This window comes from Dromaius novaehollandiae, chromosome 1 (assembly GCF_036370855.1).
Source record: "Dromaius novaehollandiae isolate bDroNov1 chromosome 1, bDroNov1.hap1, whole genome shotgun sequence".
NCBI lineage: Eukaryota > Metazoa > Chordata > Aves > Casuariiformes > Dromaiidae > Dromaius > Dromaius novaehollandiae.
Window position 1 is genome coordinate 194848900 of NC_088098.1, and position 24069 is coordinate 194872968.

General features: G+C 36.6%; 1 protein-coding gene across 1 annotated transcript in view; it reads right to left on the reverse strand.

The window, feature by feature from the left end:
- The window catches only part of RXFP2 (relaxin family peptide receptor 2), a gene marked incomplete at its 5' end in the record, with an annotated part of 32183 nt that extends 12768 nt beyond the window's left edge, over positions 1–19415 (reverse strand). The window contains 16 exon segments of the mRNA XM_026108806.2: positions 853–938; positions 1019–1088; positions 2445–2516; positions 3553–3624; positions 4758–4829; positions 6046–6117; positions 6454–6458; positions 6460–6529; positions 7418–7489; positions 8990–9061; positions 10071–10112; positions 10114–10171; positions 10686–10763; positions 12131–12244; positions 15621–15653; positions 19334–19415. Coding sequence (XP_025964591.2) covers positions 853–938; positions 1019–1088; positions 2445–2516; positions 3553–3624; positions 4758–4829; positions 6046–6117; positions 6454–6458; positions 6460–6529; positions 7418–7489; positions 8990–9061; positions 10071–10112; positions 10114–10171; positions 10686–10763; positions 12131–12244; positions 15621–15653; positions 19334–19415 — 1070 coding nt within the window.
- Positions 19416–24069: the final 4654 nt, after the last annotated feature.

Genomic DNA, 24069 nt, shown 5'->3' on the forward strand with positions numbered 1-24069 from the left:
CCTAAGATACCTTGCTACGCTTGGGCATTTATATATAGGGGTCTACAAAGAGGAGCTGAATACCCTGTATGTTGACTTCCTCACATACTTAAACACCATCAGTGTTTTTCACTGTGTGGCACAGGAGACAAATATCAAACAATGCAATGCAGGAAAGCTATTAAGAACAATTTATGCGTAATATCATCTCCATTTTGAATTATCTGAGTATTTCCAGTGAAAACCTGACTTTTGCTCAAAGAACATTTTGAACATTCATATTAATTCAAACTGTTTCTCCTTGCTTAATAAAAAGTGGAGTGAATTGAGGCTTAGGTATTAAAAAACAACAGTTGGTTCTTCCTTTGAACAGATTTTCAAGAAAAGGTATATAGCACAGGATGGCGGTTAATCTTAAAAAAGATGATATGCTCTTACTTTATGTAAAATACTTAGTTTAAAAAAATGAAGTGGCTGAATCATCAGTCCTGTGGAGTCATTATTTTATGAACCACCTCAGAGAAAAGTGCACTGAGGTTCTAAAATACTTTTTACTATTTATTTATGTCCTTCTCATCTGCCCAAGTACCCTAGCTGTGATTGTTATATAATTTGTTCTTTTTTAATGCATTTTGATTGCTCCTAGGCTCACCATTTGCGAACAACAGTAAAATTTAGTGAACTGTATGGCTGTAAATTGTGCATTTGGGCCTGCTACCTCAGTGTGTTGAGCACTCCTGTAAGAACAGAAACTAAAAGTATATCCAGCATCTCATAAAATGATGATCAATACTTCACATGCCCTCACATTCCTTCACATGCCTGATATTATTTAGTGTACTATGTTAGTAAAATATTTCAATTTTTACTTACAATGACTGAAGTTGCTGAAGATTTTCAAACTGATCCTGATAGAGGTGAGAAAGTGGATTGAAAGACGTTGCTAAAAGAAATCAAAACTGTTTCTTACTTCAAGAAAAAAAGGCAAGCTAAATTATATTCTAAAATTCAATGAGGAACTCTCATTTATAACTTACACCTTTTGTAAATACTTCAGGTCTTTAAAATCATAATGTGGTAATTCTCTAATCAAGTTGCTGGACAGATCCCTGGGAGAAATACAGACAACAAAAGCAATCAGTTTCATTATAGGTGATCCACTCATCCATTTCAGCACAGAAAACCGAAGAACTCTAAGACACAAATTTTCTCTGTTTTTATAGGGAAGGAGGCATGATATCTCACTTAACATTTTAATAGCATAAAAACTATCCTTTATCATTACTTCACTTCATCCAATACTTTCTTGCTCTAATCTTACACGTAAGTCACTTTGAAGCCAGCCACTACAGTCACTGATGTCTGGTGATTGCTAAACATGGGTCGTCTAGCTCTGATTCATCATAACTAGTTCAGCTGAGGTATCTAATTTTGGAACCCGATTGCCCAAGGGTTCCTCTATAATTTATGAACTTAATCATTGTTGAGAGGTGAGATGAAACAAGTCATAATTACATAGATGTGGAGTTTTCTCATTTAATATAGGTAGAATATGGAAAAACAAAACAAAACAAAATCAAAAATCTCTCGGTAAATTCAGCACTGAAGATTGGCATTAGTGAATGACCTATTCATTTCCTGGGAGTTTCAGTGCCTTTAACAAGGCACATCAGTTATCATCCTCCTTTAACAGCTAGTAACAGCCAGTTTCAGTCACTCACGTCATTGCAGTCACTGACAGCTCCCTTTCTCCTTTAAGCTTTCTCTTCTTTTTTAGGTTTCTACACCTTCTGCAGCCTTTTTATGTTTCTGCCTAGACATGTCATGCCAGATAACGAGGTAACCAAACCCCAGATGCTGTGTGACTACTTTATATGCAGATGAAGCTGATGCATACATGTTTATTCCTGCAGAGGGGAAGTGGCAGTCTCAGATCTTAATTTAAGTGCCTAAATTCCCCAGACAGCTGATGGGAAGAGATTGGTTCACCTCCAAAGCACAGAAGGACTGCATGGGTGCCCTACATATCCTTCTGTAGGCTTTACAGGGAATCTGGGTATCCACAGCGAGTGATCCAAAAGAAGTTAAAAGTGTAGCACTGGCTCCAGAGGACCCAAATGAAGCTGGGCTACTCTAAGTGTGGAAAAACCATACGCCCAGAAGAGAGGGAGCCTGATTCTCACCCAGATGCAGAGGGACCTTGTTTTTCAGTCCATGTGTTTTGGACTGTGTCTGTTGTAAATAACAAGAGGTCTTAAAATCAGAACTGTAAGGTTCTTCTCTCCCCAGTGTTGCCCTACTACTACCTGTAGCTCCCCCTTGCCCAGTATATTTCTGGCCTTGTGCCTGTGATTCTGCATGGCCTCCTGGGCCTGCTTTAATGGGAAAGGTGAAATACACTCACAAATTACAGATATTTAATAGCTCAAACTCTATAATATAAAAATAGATTTTCGAAAACTCACAGTTCACCCAAATCTTTTAATGAGGAAAAGGTATTTGCAGGCACCAAGTGAATTTGATTTCCATGAAGAAACGTGTAAAGTAAAATATATATTAGAATAAGTATTTAATGATTCCCTTTAATATAGAGTACTAATTTCATGTTTCAGTATGACTGCTTAGCTTTTTACTTTTCCTAGCTGTATTGGAAGTTACATAGGACCCTAGTTAATTTTTACAAGCTGTAACAGGGTCTATTATTGCAGTCAGTGTAAAAGAAGGCTAACACAGGGCTAAGTAGTTAAGCAGAACTTTCCTTAACTTTAATAAAAAGTAAGCAATAAGTAATAAGTAACAATTAAAAGAGCAATAAGAAATTTTATTTGATTAAAGGCCCTGTGATTGGCTGTCGAGACAGAAATTTTACATGTTCAAATTTAGATTTTTTGCTCTTGTTCTGGCTGAATTTCATACAATCCCAGTTTAGGGAATTCTGTTTCCTCACTGATAAAACATCACATATATAACACCAAGGAACATTTTGTATTTCTTAATCTGCAGAATTTTTTCTTCATGAACATGATCCTCCTTCAATCTCTGCTTATCCTGTCCTGTGTAATTATACAAGGATATAGCTAAATTTAAAAATGTTATGTTATTAAAAATGCTAAAAATGTTATTACCATATACCAATATATTTAATTTTATGAGGAACAAGATTTCTTGCTCTGGACATGGGGAAAGCACACTCTGAAGGAGGTACTGGTTCAACAACAACAAAAAATATCTGCCGGTTGAGATATAAATACTCTATATTGTTTCTGCTTTGTTATCGAAACACAAATAAAAGGACTTAGCGGAGTTTAAAAGCACTCTGGAACTCACAATCTGATCACATGGCAGAACTAATACAATATGACTCTTTTGTTTATTGGAACAAGTGATATCATGACAATTGCCAAAAAGTTCCACACAATAATTTAAATAATTATAAAGAATACCTCCTTGACAAAAGCACAACTATTTTGATTAGACTTCATAAATTGAGACAAATCCTGTGTTGAGCTTTGTGAGTCACACATATTGAAAAGGTTTTATTGCTTTATTTTTATACTTTTTTTTTTAACCTACAATACAGTGAGTGGGTCACATTCCAGGAAAGTGGTATTAGTTAAGGCCTTAATATGATTGCCTTCAAAATCCCTAAATAACAATAAGCAAATAGTTTTATTCACAGGTTGTATAGTAATTTCAAAAGAGGGAGTTTAAGCTCTGGGCTCATCTTGGTTTTTTTGGATCTTCCTTTATTTATTTCTTCCCAGATTAGCCCCAGTTTATTACCTGGTTTCAGAACATGAAGGTAAATATCAAACAAAGCAAATTATGCCTTTTTCTTTGTTGTGATTTTGTTTCTGTTTATGGCCCAGCTCACCAACCCATTCCCTCCTCCTGCCCCACTGTCCCCCTATTTCAGCAATAATAGGCCTATACCTGTGGCATTTCTTAAGTGTAGTTTGCATACAGGGAAAAATAGAGAACACTAGGTGGGGATTTTACATTTAATTTTTTGTTCTTTTTCTTAGAATGAAGTAATATTTTAATATATAAAAGAATGTTACATTGTTACTACTTCTGATGCACAGACTTTGAGGGAAAGCTAATTCAGGCAGAACATTTTGTTCCTGGTTTTACCGTGCCTGCTTGGAGGAAGCTCTCAGGGCAGAATAGATTCTCAAGAGCTGGGGTATAGATTATGACTAATAAAAAGGCAATTGTGCACCTGCTTTTTGTGATTGCCCCAGGTATTATGCTAGTATGTGCATATATATGATATATACCTACACATGCATATCCTGGTACATGCTGGTATTTAGAAATGCCAACATTGCTATTTTGAATTCCTGGTGCTCCCTATTCCATCTGATTTTACTTTGAAGAAAGTTCTGATACAATTGTTCCAGGTGGGATTTCAATATATATTTATATCGTAGTCCATTGTAACGTATGTCTGTATATCCTGAGTTACTTAGGATAAACATATATTTGCAGTAACTGATGTTGTTTTCATTGGAAAACTAAAGTGAAAGACAGAATTTTTCTAAATGCATGAGAATCATGAGAACAAGAAGCAGCTCTAAAGATTTATGTTGGCAGATAATTGATATTTTTCAGATCATCATTTGAAACAGTGGAGTTCAACTTTCAAGATTATACTTTTTAGATTGTCACACCTTTGAAAGTGGTGTGGTCTCACAGCATAAACAAATGCAGATTTTTTATCTTCCCAGAAAAGATATATTTATTTATCAAAGGCAACTTTTGCATAATTTACTTACATCCAGTTAATAGGAGGTATTTGAGTACAGATTTTCTTGGGAAGAGACTCAAGTGAATTGTTTATGATTGACCTTCATAAAACAAAACATGATTAGAAAACAAGACATTTTATCATACTTTATAACAAAATATGCAAGTATAACAAAGATATGAAAATGTAAGCTTTTGAGAAAAGCAGCTGGGATTAGGTTTAGTTACATTACTTTAAAATTTGAGGTAAATTTAGATTTTATAGAAGCTACACAAGAAACAAGATTTCTTAAGTTGACAGTAAAAAAACATATTATATTATCTTTTGATGCTAGCTTATTAATGTGTTTTATTTATAAGCAATGATTACATTGAATGACTGAGAAAGGTGCTAAACTGACCAGCTTGAAAAAATTTGTCCATTGAATAATTTACATTCTCAGTACTAACACTGTGGGTTTCCCACACACTGTATGACCTTCTTCAACCCATTTCCGGTGGGAACAGGTAAGGGTGGAAAGTTCCTCCCTCATTTGTTTCAGTGCTTGCTCTGCCAGGAGTCTGTTCTGAAGGCTGCTGGAGCCAGCTGTGAGGACAGCCACCGCCTACCAGAAACTTGGCTGAGATAGTTGACTCATTGGATCGTTAGGCACAAAGCTTTTCATCTCCTCTGCCCTGAATCAACAGATTAGTAGTGAAATCTTTGTTTTCCATTAGCAAAACCCATTTATCTCCCCGGATAAAGAGCTGTTACGTTTTCTAAGAAACTGAGATCATACTTTTCAGGTGCCAGTTTACTTCATGAGGATGGTGGAAAGAGCTTATAGGACTTCCTACATATGATAAGCTCCACCTGATGTTGATTTTTGTGTTACAGTCATCATAGCAGTATCTGTGTGGAGAACTGTCTAAGTGCCTAAATACTATTTCTGTTTTCTAAAAGGGTAGGATAGTTTTTTCTCCTGGTTATACCCAAGAATTTTCAGTTAAGATCATAAGTTTCTGGTAGGCATTCTGAGAAAGGATTTATGGCTGTAAACAGTTTCACAACTTCAGGGATGTACTTTAGGTTTAACAGAAGCATAATAAAGATTGTCATAGCATGAAAGATGCATAGGAGAAATCCAAATCTGAATTCAGACTATTTAAGAATGGGGAGTTGAGAGATGCAATTCATTCACGAAGATGTTAGAAAGTTTTAGCAAAAAAAAAAAAAAAAAAAAAAAAAAAAAGAACTTAGAGGAAAAAAAGAAAGAAAAGAAAGCTACTTGGAGATTGAACAATACTAATATGAAAATGTGCAAGAGTAATACTTACAGAAATAACAAAGATGTTAGCCCTGTAAATAACTGCTTTGAAATTTTCCCTATTGGGTTATAATTCAGAATTCTGGAAAGAAATAATAATTTATTACATCAACAATAATATAAAAAACAATGAAAAAACAGCTCAGATAAACAAGTCATGAGGAAGCTAAATGACTGCTTCTCCTCTGCAGTTCCAAAATAACTAGACCTAGATATTATTTCCAGAAATTAAAATGTAGTCTCTGTAACAATGATAAGGAGTTGCAAGTTGTGGTAGTCATTCACAAGCTTTTGTGAAGAGAGACATTTACAAACATAGATTTACTGCCTTGTTCCTTCCTTTTCAGATAAATAGCATATACGTACATTATCAGTGATGAGGAGTTCTTTTACAAATGAAGAGGAAACCAGTACTCACAGCCATTTCAGTCAATTTGTGTAGATCTCTGAATACTCCAGGTTTCAAACTAGTGATACAGTTATGACTGAGATATCTGTTGAAAAGAATATAATGCTGAAACTAAAATAATACTGTCTAAAAACTGACAGTCAAACTTTAACGGGAGGGAGCAGAAAGCTTTCAGACAATTGATGAGAACAACCAGAAAGATAGAGGAACTATGGCAGGCAATGTTTGATTTTAGAATGTTGACTGCAAACATTTTAAGGTTTCTAGGCTGTCTGTTACTGCCGGGGCAATAGCACTTGACTTAATCTTTCTAATATTTTGTATTTAGAATGATAGTGGGTAAAGCATCAGAAAAATGTGCTTTTATGAATAGTTTTGGATTGCAGAGGTTTTTTTGCTATGATTCAATGAACAACCTTTGCCTAGGTCTTAAACATGCCCTTTTTAGAGTAAGACAGACATAATAAAAATGCTTTGGGTTTACATACACTAATCTATCAAAATGCCAATAACTACTTTTTATTCAAAACTTGATAAGGAACCTGAAAAATTAGCCTGATTTTCAAAGGCACTGAGTTTGTATCAGCTGTTGGAAGTAGCAGAGGTACCTGGATTTTGATACTGCTTAATAATGATTTAAAAAAATATGGCCAATATGTTTTGTGAATATCAACTACTGAGGCTCTGTCAGGTAAACTTACTAAATGAAGTTTATGATGGGTGAACAATGGTATGAAAAGAAGTTCAGTGATTTGTCTTTGCCCCAAAGTACAAGTAGAGTAACAGTAGGAGTAAAAATCTGCGAAGTGCTTACTTCTAACATATTTCTCAAGCTACTGGATTATGTGGAATAGTGATTGAATGAGCGTTTGAAGGGCTGAAGTGTAGATGCAATTTACTCTTTTTACCCTCTGTGATACCCTAGAGGCAAACAATTATATGAAAAGGCAAAATATAGAAATATTGTACTCACAACTTCTGAAGCTTGTATAGTCCAAAGAATGCTTTCCTTGATACTGTTTGAATGCAATTATGCTGTAGAAATCTGGTACAGATACGATAAGAAGGCCAGGGCAATTATGTTTCATTAGCTTCTTAGAATTGCAGATGTTTCATAGTTCTACATTTATCCCCTTCTGCCATTTTAAGCACTCTACTAAATTAATGCCTGGTCTAACACAACGGAAGTCAGATTCAATATTTTTCACCAGAACAGAACATTATAATGACTTGAAGCTGTTCTCTATGTGTCTGTCTCCAGGGCATGTCATTTCCCATTTCTTGGTTACACTTTTGGAAGAGAATATCATAGGGTATAAAAAGAAGATATAAAATAGAAAGCACTGGAGGCTGACGAGAAAAGCCGATACTATTCCAGACCACAGGTATATTATTTTGAATTGTGAACAATCATTAGCTGTCCTTCTTGGCACACTTATATTAACGTAGATTGTGCCTGGTGGTGCACCTCAGCTGAAAATCAGTGGCATATATATTTTGATTAAATAAAATTGGTTCTAGCATGTTTGGTTTGCCCATTTGGTTCTTGCCCATTCTTCAAATTATACATTATATCTTGAAGGCTGCTAATCTGTTCTGGATGGAAAGCAGTTTGAGCTGTCATTAGGAACTGTTTAATAAAAGGCATATACCATCAAATAGGAATCAAGAGCTAAACTGTGTACTTAGAGGATTTGTGAGGATTTATTTTATGCCTGGTATATGAATTCTTAATCTTGGAGCTGTCTCTGTTTTCTCATATAGATGACATACCTGCTAGTTTTGTATGTGTGCCTTAATACTGTAAGAATTTATCTGACAGATGCCCAGTACAGAGCACATCATTGATTTTTTATTAGCAACAGCTGTATTTAAAAGAACACAGTCATTCTACCTCACAATGTGATATACACAAATGTTTCCCTTCTTTGTAACTTCGTGAATGGCAGACTGGTTCCTACAGGAACTTAGAGAAAGCTGACTTGAAAGCTCTCCAAGTCAAATTCCAATAAAAAGGCCATCTTACTATATAAAGTACATAGAAGACACCACCCAGCTTGAAAAAATGTGCCAGTGGTCTATGAGAGGATTGACTACACAGAACTTGTGAAGTTTACAGCTTATTGCATAATTTTGCAATTAGTTTCCAAGGTAGCCTAGCACCAAAAAAAAAAAAAAAAAAAAAAAAAAAAAAAAAAAAAGGAAACAATAGAAAAGGTTGCATTATTTAACCTTTTAAAACAGTAAGTTGCAGTTTCACCACAAAATGGAAGCATTACTTATTAGACAACCTTATTTTCTCCTTACTTATTTTTCTGTGACAGGGAGAGAGACCAGATCTCTGTGTATTGCTTACAAAACTGCCTGCATCTGTGCACATTTGGCTAGATGGGGAGGCCAAACATGACCAAAACATCAATTTCAAAAGCAAATGTAGTGCTATATAGCTAAAAAGGTGATCACCCGGGTGACTGTATGTTGATTGTATGCATTCCAGGTACACTGGTACCCATGCAATATTTTAATAAACTGTCAAGATACTTACATTTTCTTCACTTCTGTATACTTGCTGAAAACTTCATCTGGAAGAGAATGGATCTGGCTGTTTTTAAGTGACCTAAAAAAAATTGGTAACCGATATTTAAATTAGGTCTAGGTCTTAATGGGTCAGTGTTGCAACTTTCAAAAATTAGACCTCAGGTCTGGGTGCAACTGACAGAAGGTCAGAGCCTGAAAAGGACTTTGGGTGCATTGCATTGCCTGTGAAGCCTGGGTCACCGCAGCTTCCCCATCATCAGTTCCTGTTGTTCAGTTCCTGAATGCCGGCTTGAATGTCCTCCCAGGGTTAGCTGAGAGAAGACAGTCCTCCCTTTGGTCTATTTGAAAAGTAAATGTACTTGACAGTTGAAAGCGCTATCTGAAAGCAAGCAAATTTCAAGTACTACTCTTTTAAATGTTCTCCTTGCTTCTGTCATCCAGATGTATCTTTGAGAATTTCTCAAACTAACAAGTATTCAGCCTTATGTAAATTTTAACAACTTGTAAAACAGGAGCTGGCAACATGAAATAGGGAGCTGTCAGTCATTGTTAAGAACCAATAATCCTGAAATTCTCTCTTCATTAACTTCAGTAAATTTTGGTGGTTGCCCATTACCCAGTTTCTGGCTGCAACCAGTGATCTTTAGTGAGTGGCCTGGGGCTGACAAACTTTAAGCAAGAGGAATGACAAACCCAAAGAACAGCATTCAAACTACCTATTTGTAAACATCTACAGTACAAATATCCACATTTCAGCTAACACCTCAAATTCTCTTTAGACGAGAGAGGTAAACACGTTCTGTGTGCAATTCATATGACCTGTATTATATGACTGGTTTACACTGCTGACACATATATGTGGTCAGCTGAATCCTGCCCTAAAGTGAACCTTGTAGCAAAGCACTCACAGCATTCATTATATCCTTAACTCAGCTAGTACATGTTTACAGTGGGTTGGCCCATTCTGCAATCTCTGTTTGAAAGCAGAGGGTCCATATTTGGTAGTACAGAGGTATGCAAAGTGTGTTTAGCCATCTCTTTGTTTCTAAAGCAGCTTTATGCCTGAGAGCTGAGGGAACTCTTCTTACAGGAGGGTTACGTTACTTGAAGCAAGTGGAACAGACTTTAACAGCAGCACATTCTAGTTCTGTTTCCATGCTGCTGCAACCTTCTGGGTTTTGGTGGAGACCTAGGAAAAGGACTGAAAGATTTCTTGATTGTATGTCTTACATATCAGTGGCCAAGTACTTCTGATCAGATGGAGTGTCATTTTGAGATCTCTTCATAGAAAAGGATTGAACATCTAGATGGAAAAAACCATCCAGAATTACCTTAGTAAGGTTCACTTATCAGAAAGGCTATAAACACTGATGCTACACATCTCGGGACTGCAGTGCTTTGCAGATAGTGAAATCAAACACAAGTAAAAGATAAATTAAATTTAAAATCCTGCTCTCCATAAGCAGAGTACCAGCTAGATAAGGGTAAGTGAAAAACAGTATTTGCTCGATGTACAAACATACCTGAGCTGATCTAAAATTCCAGATATCTCTATAATTATGGCAAATGTATGCATATATACACACATATGCAGTGAAAAGTCTTAAAAGTGTAAAATAGATTAAGGATACTAATAAAGGCATTTTAGTGCATTTAAGATTAAGTCAGAATGGCAATGAAATGGAAAGATAGCAATTACTTACAGTATTCTTCTGCTAAAACCAAATAATTAGGCTTTCCATGAACCATATCAAAGATACTTCCCCATCCACTATTATCTCCTATAAAAAGTATTAATATTTGTCAGCTGTACTTTAAATTGTGTATCAGCTTGTAAATGAAAACCAGAACAACGGGTGAAAGAGGGAGAGAAATCTAAAGTTAATGTGTTGATGCAAAATATTATTAAAAGATGTGTTTACAAAAATAACTGAATATTAAAACAGGATGATTAATATAGCAGAGAAACTGGTATTGCAGTGCATGGTATATAGCATGGAGCGTTAGAAAGCAATTGCAGTGAAAATATGAAAAATCTATATAAAAATGGAAATGATCTAGAACAAGGTTGAAAGACAGAAAGTGACTCAGTGGTAAAACAGGAAGATTGCACTGGACTCAACGAATGAATATACACCTCAAATTTCAGGCCAAACAATGGAAAATAATGAGGACATATCATGACTGGAATAGCTAAATATCAGCATAATATCAGCCTTTGGAGCAATCACTGTTGGTACACCAGGGTGTGGTTTGGAGCTCGTACATAGGTGAATGGTAAACAGGGAAGGCACAATGTGGAAAGCCATCAAAACAAATGAACATTTCCAAAGTTAGTAGTTGAGAGATGATAGTAATGAAGAAGGAAAGAAGCATATGGAGGGGATTTGAGATATCTAGTGCAAAGGAGGACTGAAAGCAGAAGATAACACATTATGCATTAGCTTCTGACCCAACATGTTGTAGAGTCACAGAGGAAGTCAAATGTAATGCAGGGGGAACCATGCACCAAAATAGGTATCATTTATTAGCCAGTAAAGGAGAGTGGTCTTGTTACTCTGGTGTACTCATTGCTTTTTTGGATGGAGGGTGGCTGTGGAGATCAGTGGGTGGCTCTGGAGACAGAGAGGAATGGTGCATATGTGCACAAAGTGCGTATGTGTGCATGCCTGTATCCTGACATATCTAAGTCTGTAAGAGTCTTAGATAGACTCTTACAACACTTTAAATCATAGTATAATAAAAATTTTTCTCTTTCACTACTAGAAAGCCTTATGGAGTGAAATACCCTTACTTATCTATGGGAGTCAGTGCACCCACTTTGAAGGTTTCTCCACACATATATGGGTGATTATCCACTGTCCACCAGCAGAGGCTAATGTGGCCAGGACTCCACAGAAGTTTCCCCACTGGAGTCTGCATGGGACATGCCTTTCAACACTCTGTCTGTTTTCTTTCTTGCCCCTCATGGTGTAATTCCTTCATTCATTGAAGAAATGAAGATATAAAGAAATCACATTGAAACCCCAGACTTCTCAGGCTTGTAAATCTTCTGAAGACTATTTGTGATGCAGTGTGTATTAGCTGGAGGAACACATCCCAGAACCAGATTTGGTTTCTGCATACTTACAGATGTTGCTTTACTTACCACAGTTTTCTTCATCTGCACCATTCTCACAGTCATTTATGCCATCACAATGAAATGCTTGTGGGAGGCATGTTGTATGATTTCCACATGGAAAATAACCCTTTTGGCAGGCAGCACCAGCTGAAATGCCTTCCATTGGCTAGGATGCTGAAAAAATATGGGAAGTCATGTTCTGTATATGAGAGCATGTTATGAATTAGAAGGGTCTGATAAAACTGCAAGCACAGCAAGCAGTGGAATAATTTAATTCTCACTTTACAATACATTGTATACATTTCAATTTTGCCACTTGTTTTATGGCATCAGCTAAAAAAGGCTTATATCACCACTGAAATTTAGAAAGGACAGCTTAAAGTTTCTGTTTGTTTTTTTTCTCTTTTTTCCATCATCTGCAGAACAAATTGCTAGCTAGAAAAAAAATCATCAATGTACTTTCCTGGTAGACTGATTCCTCGATGGTGTGGGCATGAAGTGGCAAAACCCTGCTGCATGGCAACAGCTGGACAGGGTAGTGGTATTTTGGTGCTCCTACGCTGGAGTAATGGAAGTCTCATGTGAAAAGAATTTCCAGCTGGAGCATGTGGAAAGCCATTTCCAATGCTGAAGCTGCTGAAGGCAGCTGAGCAATGGAGAGAGATCCACTTAACCATTAGAAAGATACAACTTGTAAAAAAAATCATCATTGCTCCCAGTCACAGTAAAAGCTTTGGGCAATTTGCAAGTCAAATCTTGGTATGAATCTGCAAAGTGTGGTCTCAGATTTATGCTTGTTCTTTTGGGATTTTTTACAATAATGGAATTAGATTTATAGTCTTGTGAATCACTCATTTAGACAAAATGTTCAAAGCAAGAGAATGGTGTCTATTTCCTGTATAGGACACAGTAGAGATGACTGGAATTCTGCAGAACATTCGCTGAAAATCTGCTGTATCTTTTCATCATAGTTATGAAGCATATGTCCATTCTCAAAAGCACTTTTTCCCTTCCACAGGAGCTTTTATGACCAAAAAAACCCTAATGAAATAACCTTAAAACTGCAAAAAAGCAAAACAAACAAAACATAGCAAAGCTCTCCACATCATACAGAACTGGTTATTATGGTTTTTACTCATTAGCGACTTCTTTGAAAAATGAAGTTCAAATTTGATCAAACAAATATAGTCTTTGTTGAACTGATGGGTCTATGGACCCACCTTGCAAAACCAGACAGGCTGACTTTAAACAAGACTCCTTTGGGACTATGTACAGGATTAAAGTGAAGCATATGGGATGAAATTACAGGGAGAAGTGACAGAAACAAAAGGAAGTAATCTAATTCCTGTGAGGCCAATGGACAATTAGGGGCTATGTAATATCAGCACATATGGAAAGGGTAGGAGTTCAGCTAAACATTAATCTTTAACAAATGAGTATGTTTTAGTCTTATCTAACTAACATGTTCTAATAATATTATTTTTTGCATGATGCAAAGAATTGAGGTTGGGACACAAGATAACAGGAGATGAAATATATAGTTGGTTTCAAACACAGACTTGAGTTTCAATACTAGATTCATTTTGGGGGAAAAACAATGTTGTCAAGATACACCTCACCTTTCAAAGTGAGATACCATTAACATTCTCTTGCTACAACACTTACAGACTGAGGAAGAGTTTTAAACTAATTCTTCTGGAAGCTCTTGCTGGAACTCAATATGTGAATAAAAACAGATAGTTTAGACTGGTACAGCTATAGATCTGTGTATATCAGTGTTTAGAATAATGTTACAATTAGACTCTGATAGTTAGCTGTTTTCATCAAATTCCTTATGCTAGTAGTACTTTTCTATTTTGGACCTATGCTTTCATGTATCATGTATTGGAGAAAGATTTTTCCTTGGAGTAAAATAGTCGAAACTTCTTTATAAGTTTGTACAATACATCAGCCTTGGGTATATTACAAAGGAAAAAAGGTATAGTTGCTGGAAAAGATTTCATTCTTATTATAAACTGCGTTCTAATCACTGTTGTGGTAAAGACAATCATATAAACAAAGCTGTTTACTGAGAGCTTTATGCTGTGCATGTCTCTAAGCATTGCATAATGCGAAGAAATCAAACTTTACAAAGCTGTTTATATGAAATTATGTATAAAATATGTATATAAGTAGGTTGAAGAAAAAAAGAATTGTCTTTAAAAGTATATATAAACAAATATAGCTTAGCAAAAATAGGCAATTTCCAGCTCAGCAAGAGGTGGTGGAAGTAAACCATTTCATGATTTACCGTGATATTGAAACAGATTAATTACATAAAACAGAGGGGAAAAAGGAATAAAACAATTCAGCAATTCATTATGAATGACTCTACTGATGCGTTCCTAGAGAAGGATACCATAAAACTTAGTTCACTATGACTAGTTTCCAGCTGAAATGTATACTAGAATGGCAGTCTTCTACCAAAATTAAGGGCAGTTTAAAGCCAGGGTTTATAGAGATTAGTAACCAAGGGAAAGCCCCATGCTCTGTATTTAAGCCACAAGGTATTTTGGTACTGGAAAAACCTTTCTTTCTGTATTAATTCAGAAATAGAAGAAGCACTGTTATGAAACATTCTTTCAAAGTTCACATATATGTTCACTGTGGCTTGACAGCCAGTTTCAAAAGAACTGGGTGTATCCATTAATTCTCAAGGAAAGTAAAGCTACAACAGAATGAATGTATGGTAGTGAAGCTGAAAATTAATCCTGAGCCTCTCTTCACTCTTAACATTCATTTAATTGACCTTATAGACAAGATACCAGCTATTACCCAAAGAGAAAGAGCTTGCTCTTTTAGTTTTCTATTTAAATCTCCAAACTAATTTTAACTTATCTTAATTTGCTATTTTATCAAGCATAGTGTACTTAGAGAACTCTGATAGATGCAGTTCTTCCTGACACACTTTCCATTACAGATCACACACAAACAATCGTGTCATCTGTTGGATATCCACATCCATTCTCATCAGTGTCTGGAGTAGTATGTGGAGCCGTTCTGTAAGACTCCTGATTTACCACCCCACAGATAGCACTTTGGCTGATGAATATATACAGATAAAAGTGCAGCTTCTCTTTCAGAGCAATAATACCGTAAAAGCAGTTTTCATTTACCGTAAAAGCTGTTTTCATTTACCATGTGATAAAATTCAGTCTTCAGATTTCTGCCTGTGATGGAGTTTTTCCTATTCTCTAATCTTATCTCAAATTTCTGAGGAACCAAAATGGACCAAGCCATGTTACACACCATTGAGGCTCAGCAAGGTTCAAACAACATGTGCACAGTTCTCAAACATGTCATTGTTATTCAGTATGCTATAATGGAACAAGTCTGTAAATTCAGTGCAAATTTAGTATAAGTGCAAGCAAGCTATATGGTCTATTTCAGTGGTGTGGTTTTAAGAACAATTTTTGGTTAAAGCAGAAAAACTGAAACATTTTCTGCCAATGTCCAAGTTCTGCAAAAGCTCTCTGGTGCAGTAAGACAGACCCAGATGTTTCAGCAAAGGCTAAAATCTGTACTGTGAGAGCACCTTGTTAATAGCTTTGAGCTGTTGTAACAGATGCAATTAAGGCACATTTCAGATGACAACAGACTCTTTTCTGATCCCGCTGTCACTTCTCCAAGGTCACAGTGAGAGGAGACAGGTCAGTTTGCTTTACTCTGCTTCAAAATCACTGAAATATATCCTGAGAGCCCAGCTATCATTAAGTTCACATACTGCTTAGGAAGGAATGTACAAGAAGAGGCAGAAGGGAAAAGAAGGAAACCAATCAAGTGATAAAAATGAATTGATGAAAAAATTTTGAAAAAAAATTGGAAAATGAAGAGAGAAATTCTCACATTTCTGGATCCTGTTTCAATGCAGATGTCACACTAAAACACACAAAAATGTATTTATTTGTGCATAAATCTAAGTTTTCATGAATATGCCCCCTCACCCCCATGTGTTTCTTTAGCTAGGGAAAGAAAGACTTGTTTTTATATCAAATTTTCATTGGAAAACACAACTCCATAGATTCAAACTGCAGGTTAAAATCATGTCTGATAAACTGCCAGAACTTCTTGTGTCATAGAATTTTGAGAATTATTTTTTGATTGTCCATGTAATGGCCTGAATAGTAAGCAGGACTAAAATGACAATGCAAATTAGATATTGCCCATTTGTGAATTTTATAAAATCTTCAAAAATTGGCTCTAGTCATCTGATTGCACATTAATCTAAAACATGCTTGCCTTAGGATTCCTACATTTATTACAGTGGCAGACTCTTCATCTCCAGTGCTCCACAGTAAACCAACATACATGAACTCTCTGTGAAATAAATTGAGCCTTTACCAGGTTACTTTTTTCCCCTGATGGAAAGGTGAGTCACACAATAATTTATGCTCAGTGGGTGTATGATACTTAAAGATGGTTCATTGTTACATTTATAATAGCCAGCTGTTTATTACCAGAACTGACAACACAACCCATCACTAGCCTGCATTGGTACTGGTATTATTACTTAACCATAATATACTGCATAATTATTAAGGTGCAGACTGTAAATCCCTTCCTGACACTGAGAAGCAGTTACTCACTGAAGAAGTCCAATAGCTGCTGTGAACAGCAGTTCACCAAAGAAAGAAAAGGCTTAAAAATGGTGTTTAAATATCTTATCTTTAAATTTGTGAAGTATAGAATCTCTAGGCAGTGATAAAAAAAGCCTGAAACCAGCATTAAACATACATATTCTCTCAATTACAACAGAAGATCATCCTGAGTTTCTTATCAATTCAGGCTAATAAGACTTATTCAGGTGCTGGCATCTTAGACACAGTTCTGCATGACAAAGCATGACAAAGTTAGGGCTCTGATCTGAATAGCTCTCTTCCCACTCAGTAGCACCCAAGTTTTGTTTCTCCAGCATGCCTTGGGTGCGGCGTAACTACTTTCGACAGGTCTTGGCATGCTCCAGAGCCTTCTGTGAAGTTTCCTTTTGGCTGGAACACTTTGTCTCACAGTGGAGAGAGCTTTTGGGGCACAAACGATGCAAACCGGAGTTGTTTATCGCCATCCATGAGAGGGCAGTAAAATACCATTTTTTTAATGTTTCATCAGTACTAGCACTACATTCTAAGGGTGCATTTTGAAGGTTGACCAAGCCATTCAAACATCAACAGCCTTTATAATCAAGTGATATTTTACACTCTTTTAGAGTGGGATCATATATTTGTGCTAGGAATTTTAGAGTACATATCTAGTAAAGCCTAAACAGCCCATATTCAATACCCATTTTATGCTATGGATTTTTTCCCCTGAAACTTGCAGCAGATGTGGGTTTCCCAGACAGTGTCCCAAGACACTCTCAAGGTTGCTATATTTAACATATACATCTTTTAGCTACATGTAAGAGGAGAGGGCAAGACTAAAAATGTGTGGGAGCTGAGCAGTCATTCCCTTTGCATTTCTGTATCTCCTGGAGCACAGTTAGACAAGGACTTGTCCATACAGGCAAATTGCTCAGAGACAGATCTTCCTCCATGACTTTTGCCTGTACTCATGGTTATTCAAGGCATTTGAGCTGTGACCTGTTTAGGATGGAGGCTGCAATGTCTCTGAGCACCGGGTCATTTTGGATTCAATCCCTCTCTAGTGCAGCCTGAACTAGTCTGACTTGGCTAATGTGAATGACGAGTATGTTGTTAAATCAAGATAATTTATTGCAAAATTGGTTCGATCTTTATTGTCTACTATTGACTGGGGAGCTTATAAGAAATATTGAGCTCTCAGTAACACATCTATTTGCTTGTCTGCGGTTTTATTTATGGCAAAAGCAATTTGAAAGAATGGTAAGATGGATATTTTCATTTTCTCTATCACGGTAATAAATAAATAAACATACTTTTGATGGTTTGTAAATAGGCAAGATAATAAAAGGCGTTTTGCTAATAAATTATTTCAAACTTTTGTTTCTGCTAATTAAACTTCTGACAATGAAAGAATATATTGATTTGTGTAATGAAAAGGTGTGCTGTTATACGTTCTTTATTAATCACACTTTCCTAAAGCAAATGCTGGAATAATGAAATAAAGTGTATTTAAAATAAAAACTTTGTATGAGTAAAATTTCTTTTAGCAATAACAAAACATAGTGATTTAAAAATAGTTCTCATGAAAGAGTAATTAATAAAATTCAGTAGCCTCCTGTATATCCCACTCTCTTCTAACAGGGTGTCCACAGAACAAATAATTTATTCTCCAATACTTATTTTTTATTTCCAACAAGCCAGCAATTTTTTTAATTCCCTTTCTTCCCAGTAATGTATTTACCATTTAAGTTTCTTACTTTGATCACAGTATATCCAGCTCTTTATGCATTATTAAAAAAGCCCTATTGAATTAAAGAACTTTTCACAAGCAGATAAATTACCATTCATGAGCTAATTACAGTTAGAACCATTTACTCACTTTTTTGTAATGCTTCAGGAATGACTAAGTATGAGAAAACTATTCATTATTAAAAATCAAATTGTGCAGGAACTGAGAAGTTTTAATTTTGGAAATTTTGTTTAAATGAAATACTGGTGCTTCTATTTGTATGTTATTATTAAACCAGTGTTTCTATGAAAAAGAACTTTTTCCATAGAAGCAAATTTTTAGGTGATTATTTCTGATATTCAAAATTCTTTCTGAAATGTTTAATTCTAATTTTTAATGTGCTTATACTGAAAGGATTTCATGGCCAAATTACCACAAATTTTGTTGCAATTGGAGAAATAATAAATTAATATCTATGAAAACTCAGTTGCTAAATTAAACATTTATTTTTCCACAAAATATGTAGAAAATTCATTATGCTAGTGGTATGAAGCTTGCTGTTTACAGTAATGTTTCATTAATTTAAGTATTTTTCAGAAAGGATTGATTTATCATTTAGTCTTGCCTTTGATGAATTTCATTTCATCAAAGTTTAGAGTAATCTTTTTGGACAATTCAGTCATTTCATGAAATCAAGTTTCTTCATTTGTTTTAAACAATTTTTTTTCTAGAACCATGTTTTACAAAATCATATAAATGAAAATTCCCTACAGATTCCTTACTGTAAATGAAACTCCTTACTGATTTCTTACTGTAAATGAAAATTCCTTACTGATCCCAAAAGGCACTCAGATTTACAAAGAATTAAGAAGGAAGTGTTCTTACCTTTGATTTCTAACAGAACAACAAGATGGAGTAGAAATAGCATTGCAGACAGTCTGAAGTTAAAAAGATTAAGAGAGGAGTAACAGTATGTTTATGGCCATTAAGTGATCCTTAAGCTCTGGACACCTTAGTAGCTGCACTCATAATGAAATCTCCAGTTCAGCTACGTATGCCATTGAGCATGCTCACAGCCCGCTGCTTACCAGCTCCAAGGGAAAAGTCTCTTGTCATCCACCAGGTTGTTAGCAATTATTTAAACCATAGTAACAGTTTTGTTTGGCTTCTGGATTACTACAGGTTGTGTCTGACAAAGAGTGTAGGGGATTTTAAATCTACTGGATGCATGCCTGATTTTTGACATGGTAACTTTGGGATAGAGTAGATGTTTCTTTTCTAATAATTGTAAATTACCTTTGTAATGGAGATGAAAATCTCTAAACAGCTTGCTGTTATTATTTGGCAACCGGTATTACCTAGCCGGTTACTTAATTGTTTCCAAGAGTGATTTCTGAAATGAGAATTTCTCAGACAAGGATTATTACCTTTTTTCCCCTAATTATTATTCTGAAAAGTTTACATTTTTTCTGCTCCATGTTATGCTAGCCTTATATTATTATGTGCCCCTCACTTAAGGAAACCTTTTTTTTCCAAAAGAGGATACTACAGAAATCCAGAAGATCTTTTCCTTCATCACTATCTGCATTTAAAATTGAATAGACCAGACATATTGCTGTATCATTAATATGTCATTTGATATAAGTTTTCAGTGCATTTAATTAATATGTGTGACTAGCAGCTCCATGTTCTTCTGTGATGTGTTTTGATTTAAAAGGGGAAAGCAAATGCATAAAGACCACAATTCATTTGCATAAAATCTCACCAGAAATTATTGATAGCTTTTGTCTAGGATACTTGAGAATAAATGGCCTAACATCAGAGATGCAAAAATCTCCCAAAATAGGGGCTAGGAAATGCAAATTGTACAAGTGATCCACTGCATAAATTACAAACCTGCCACTCACATCTGTGCAAGGCAGCCAACAATTAAAATACAGAGGAATACTCATACAAGAAAGCATTTGACTTCAGTAATAGTAATATCTAGGATACATTTACCATCCCAGCTCATGATGGTGGATATTTTATAAAAGTTAGGATCTCTCTACGCTGAATTAAAAAAAAAGGTAGCTCAATCTAGCATGAGAGAAGGTGCATAAGAAACTGGCTGTATTACTCTGAACTGTTCTCTAAGTGAACTGAAAACACATTCTGGGGCAGAAGTGAGGAACAGAGCCAGCTTCTGCACCCCAGCTGCAGGTTTGACTTGGTGTTGGAGTTTTTCCTGCTTGTGTTAAGTTGCGCCAGCCCAGGATGACCTGGGGGATGGTTGCCTGCTTGTAGGAGGAGAGTGCTGTGATGCACCCACCTCTTGCACTTAACCCACACATTGTCTGGGAGTGCTAACACGAGAAGTAGAGGAGCAGCTATCTAAAGTCACCTGTGCCACATGCCCTCATGAGCAGAGTTCTCCTGGCAGGAGCTGGAGGGAAAATTTATCCAGATCGATGCTTTTGTGTTGCACCAACGGTAAAAGAATATGCCCATTCCTGTCTGAATATGCCATCCACCTTCCTGTTCCTAGTAACTCATAGGCCTACTCATCCAACATGTGTCAGCTGCTTTCTTACTTCCATAATGTGAGTAGACCTGATGAGGACTGAACAGAAGTGCATCTAGTTTTAAGTCTCTAACATGCATCATATGATAACTATGAATGTTATAGTATAGCCCACTTAAAAAACAGGTATAGATGCAGATCTGATATCAGTCAGATCAATGGGAAGAGCAGAGTGGAGAGGAAGGCTGTTGCCTCATCTGAGATCACAACACACTGCAACACAGAATGGGAGGTGAATGAAGGTGGGAGCAGTACATGGCACACACACACATTTTTCTTACTGCTGTATAGCACTGCATATTTTGTGCAATTTCTGAGACAGCAGAAGCAAATATGTACATTTGCCAACATTGCAATGTGGAAGGTAGATGTGTGAAGCAAAAGTTGGTGGAAAGGTCTAAAGGCTCTTAGCCAGCATGTTAAATTCATGTGTGTCTTGGCACTGTTTGGCTCTGTTTCTGTTTCCTGCATAATATCCCCCGCACCCTGGCCCTTGAAGAATTCCTAGCCTAAGAGGGGTGATGGGCAATATTTACATTCAGGACATGGAAATGACACGTGTAATGGATAATAGTAGTCATGCAGACCTATCATGAAAAAAGTGAAATAACACTGGTAAATCTCCTTGTTGGTTCTTGCCATCCCATTCCTAGTGTGTACTCAGCAAGGTGCCCGAGCAGCGTGGATACAAGTCACTAGCTAAAAAGGAAAAGAGCCACGCTGCTTCTCAGGTTCTTTTGGGACTCTGTTACAGGCTGTATACAGAAATGCAGGCTTTTAGGGATGTGTCATTCACAAAAGTAACAGTGAAACACCATGTCTGTGGTACAGGCGAGACTGATGAAATCCCTAGGAATCTTCTTACCTCTGCTTACCATCACATCAATGATGAAAAGGGCAAATACCTATTAAGGAAGGTCATGGCTGATTTTGCTGTCCTGACATAGAACTCTGCCTTAGAGCTCAGTATAGAAGAACATGGCTACACTTGCTTTGAGCCCGTGTACTTACTGAGTTGCATTTTTGAGCAGTGGTATAGTATTATCTAGATGATATTTGCAGCCTAAATGTTGGTCTCCACACAGATGAAATAAGCAGTCTGTGCACAGGTGACTTCTGTAGAGGCCTCAGCCCTTTTAGGTGGTTTTTTTTTTTTTTTTTCCTAGATTCTCATCACTATCAACACTTCTCAATTCTACGTAATCTCTCTTTTCTCCTTTCAAAGTTGCTGACATGTCAGGCAGGGCAGGCAGGGAGCAAGGGAAAAATGTCTATTGAGGATTGAATAGACATTCACCTTCGATCCTGTCAGTTAGTGTTCAGACCGGGGTGTGAAAAAGCAACATAAGACTGTGCCCAGAAACACAGAGGTATGGCTTTTGAGCCAACAATTCTTAAACTACATTCCAGATATGAAGGAAAGGTGTGGACTGAAGCCATAAAAGGTTGGTCTGCAAGAGGAAGCCTTTCCCCACTCAATGGGTCATCTAGATTGCAGGCAGAGTTGCTGGCAGGCTCAGCAACTAGGACATCAGTCCTGTCTACTGCCAGCACAGATGAATCAGTAAGACGGCTGAAGCTATGCAGTGTGCTGAATTGGAGAAGGGAGATACAAAAATTGAGCTAATTGGAAGTGAAGAACAGGAATCCAGAAGAAAGGGCATCCATCATTTGTAGTGTTAACAAGGACAGTGGTTATGCCAGCGTTTCCTGGTACAGAGGGAGCGTCATAGAACTGAGCCCACCTGTAGGAAAGGCTGAGCAAAAGCGAGGCCAAGGGAGGATACTGGAGTAAAGGCAGTGTATTGCTTCGGCAGGAGTCCCTTGTTTCTAGACAGTAACTGAGGTGCACCTGATGGTAAAAGTGTAAGAGGACACTAAGGAGGATAAGGGAGATGTTGAGGAAGAACCTTGGTAAAATAGAAGGGAGGAGGTCCCCATGAATGTTAGACATTTTATATTGAATCCTTGAAGCAAACATGAGATTCCTCCTGAGGAAATGAACCTTCAAGATAGGATTGAAAAAACAAAAATGGAAACTCATGACTTCAGACCAGTCTTCTGACATTTTTGCAATCTTTTTAGTGATATTTGAATGTTGCTGGGTTGGAGTCACTGCTATTTCTCATCAGGCTGTGAGGAACAGCTATATGTTTCTGATGATATTCTGTTTGTTGGCTAATTAAAAACTGGCATCAGGACAGTGGCTCTACAGTCACAGGGAGAAATTATTTCTATACCTGTTTCAATCTTTTAAAAATATAAAACAGGTGCTTCCTCCATTCTCTGTGGTGAAGCCACAGGGAATCCCAAACAGAAAAAAAAAAATCCCAGTCTCAGGCAGCACTGTAGACCCATCACCATGGCTGCAATAGCAGTGTGGACAAGACAAGGCATTGTCTTATGCAGGGTTTCCCTGGTACAGTGAGAGGATTGTGCAGGGTTTTGATCTCTTCTCATTTAACTCTGCTTTCTCAGTCTATTTTCTCAAATAACATTGCTTGTCATGTTCTTGTAATGTGACTAGAGCTAGTTAGCGTTTTTTTAAGGGAAAGCATCAAAACTGTTGATTTGCAACTGCTGAATTTTTTTTCTCAGACTTGAGTTGGCTAAATATTTATTCAAGTAAATTTCTGTCAGGAAATCTTTCTTGGCTCTAGGAGAGAATTCTTTATCAAAACTGAAAAAGAAACCAATGCAAACTAAAAATCTTTTGGAATAGGAATACTGGTTTTGGCCCTGGTCCTGCTGTGATTTTCAAAGCTTCCTTTGAAAATGTGTCTCTGTATACTGTGGTTCTTCTGAACAACAGATAGGAACAGGTAGCATCAGATATCTGTAAAGCATGAACAGCACATTTAAAGCACATAGTCTGATAACTATGTTATCAGGTCCCATCATTGTCAACTATCTGAGAGGACAACTGAACTCATGTGATTTCTCCCACTATTCCTCTTCATATTTGCAAATATAAATATTTCTGACATTTCATTCATTTTTTTCTGGCCCTATTCAAGTATTGAGTTACCATCTGGTTACTCAGCTGTTCCCACTGGGT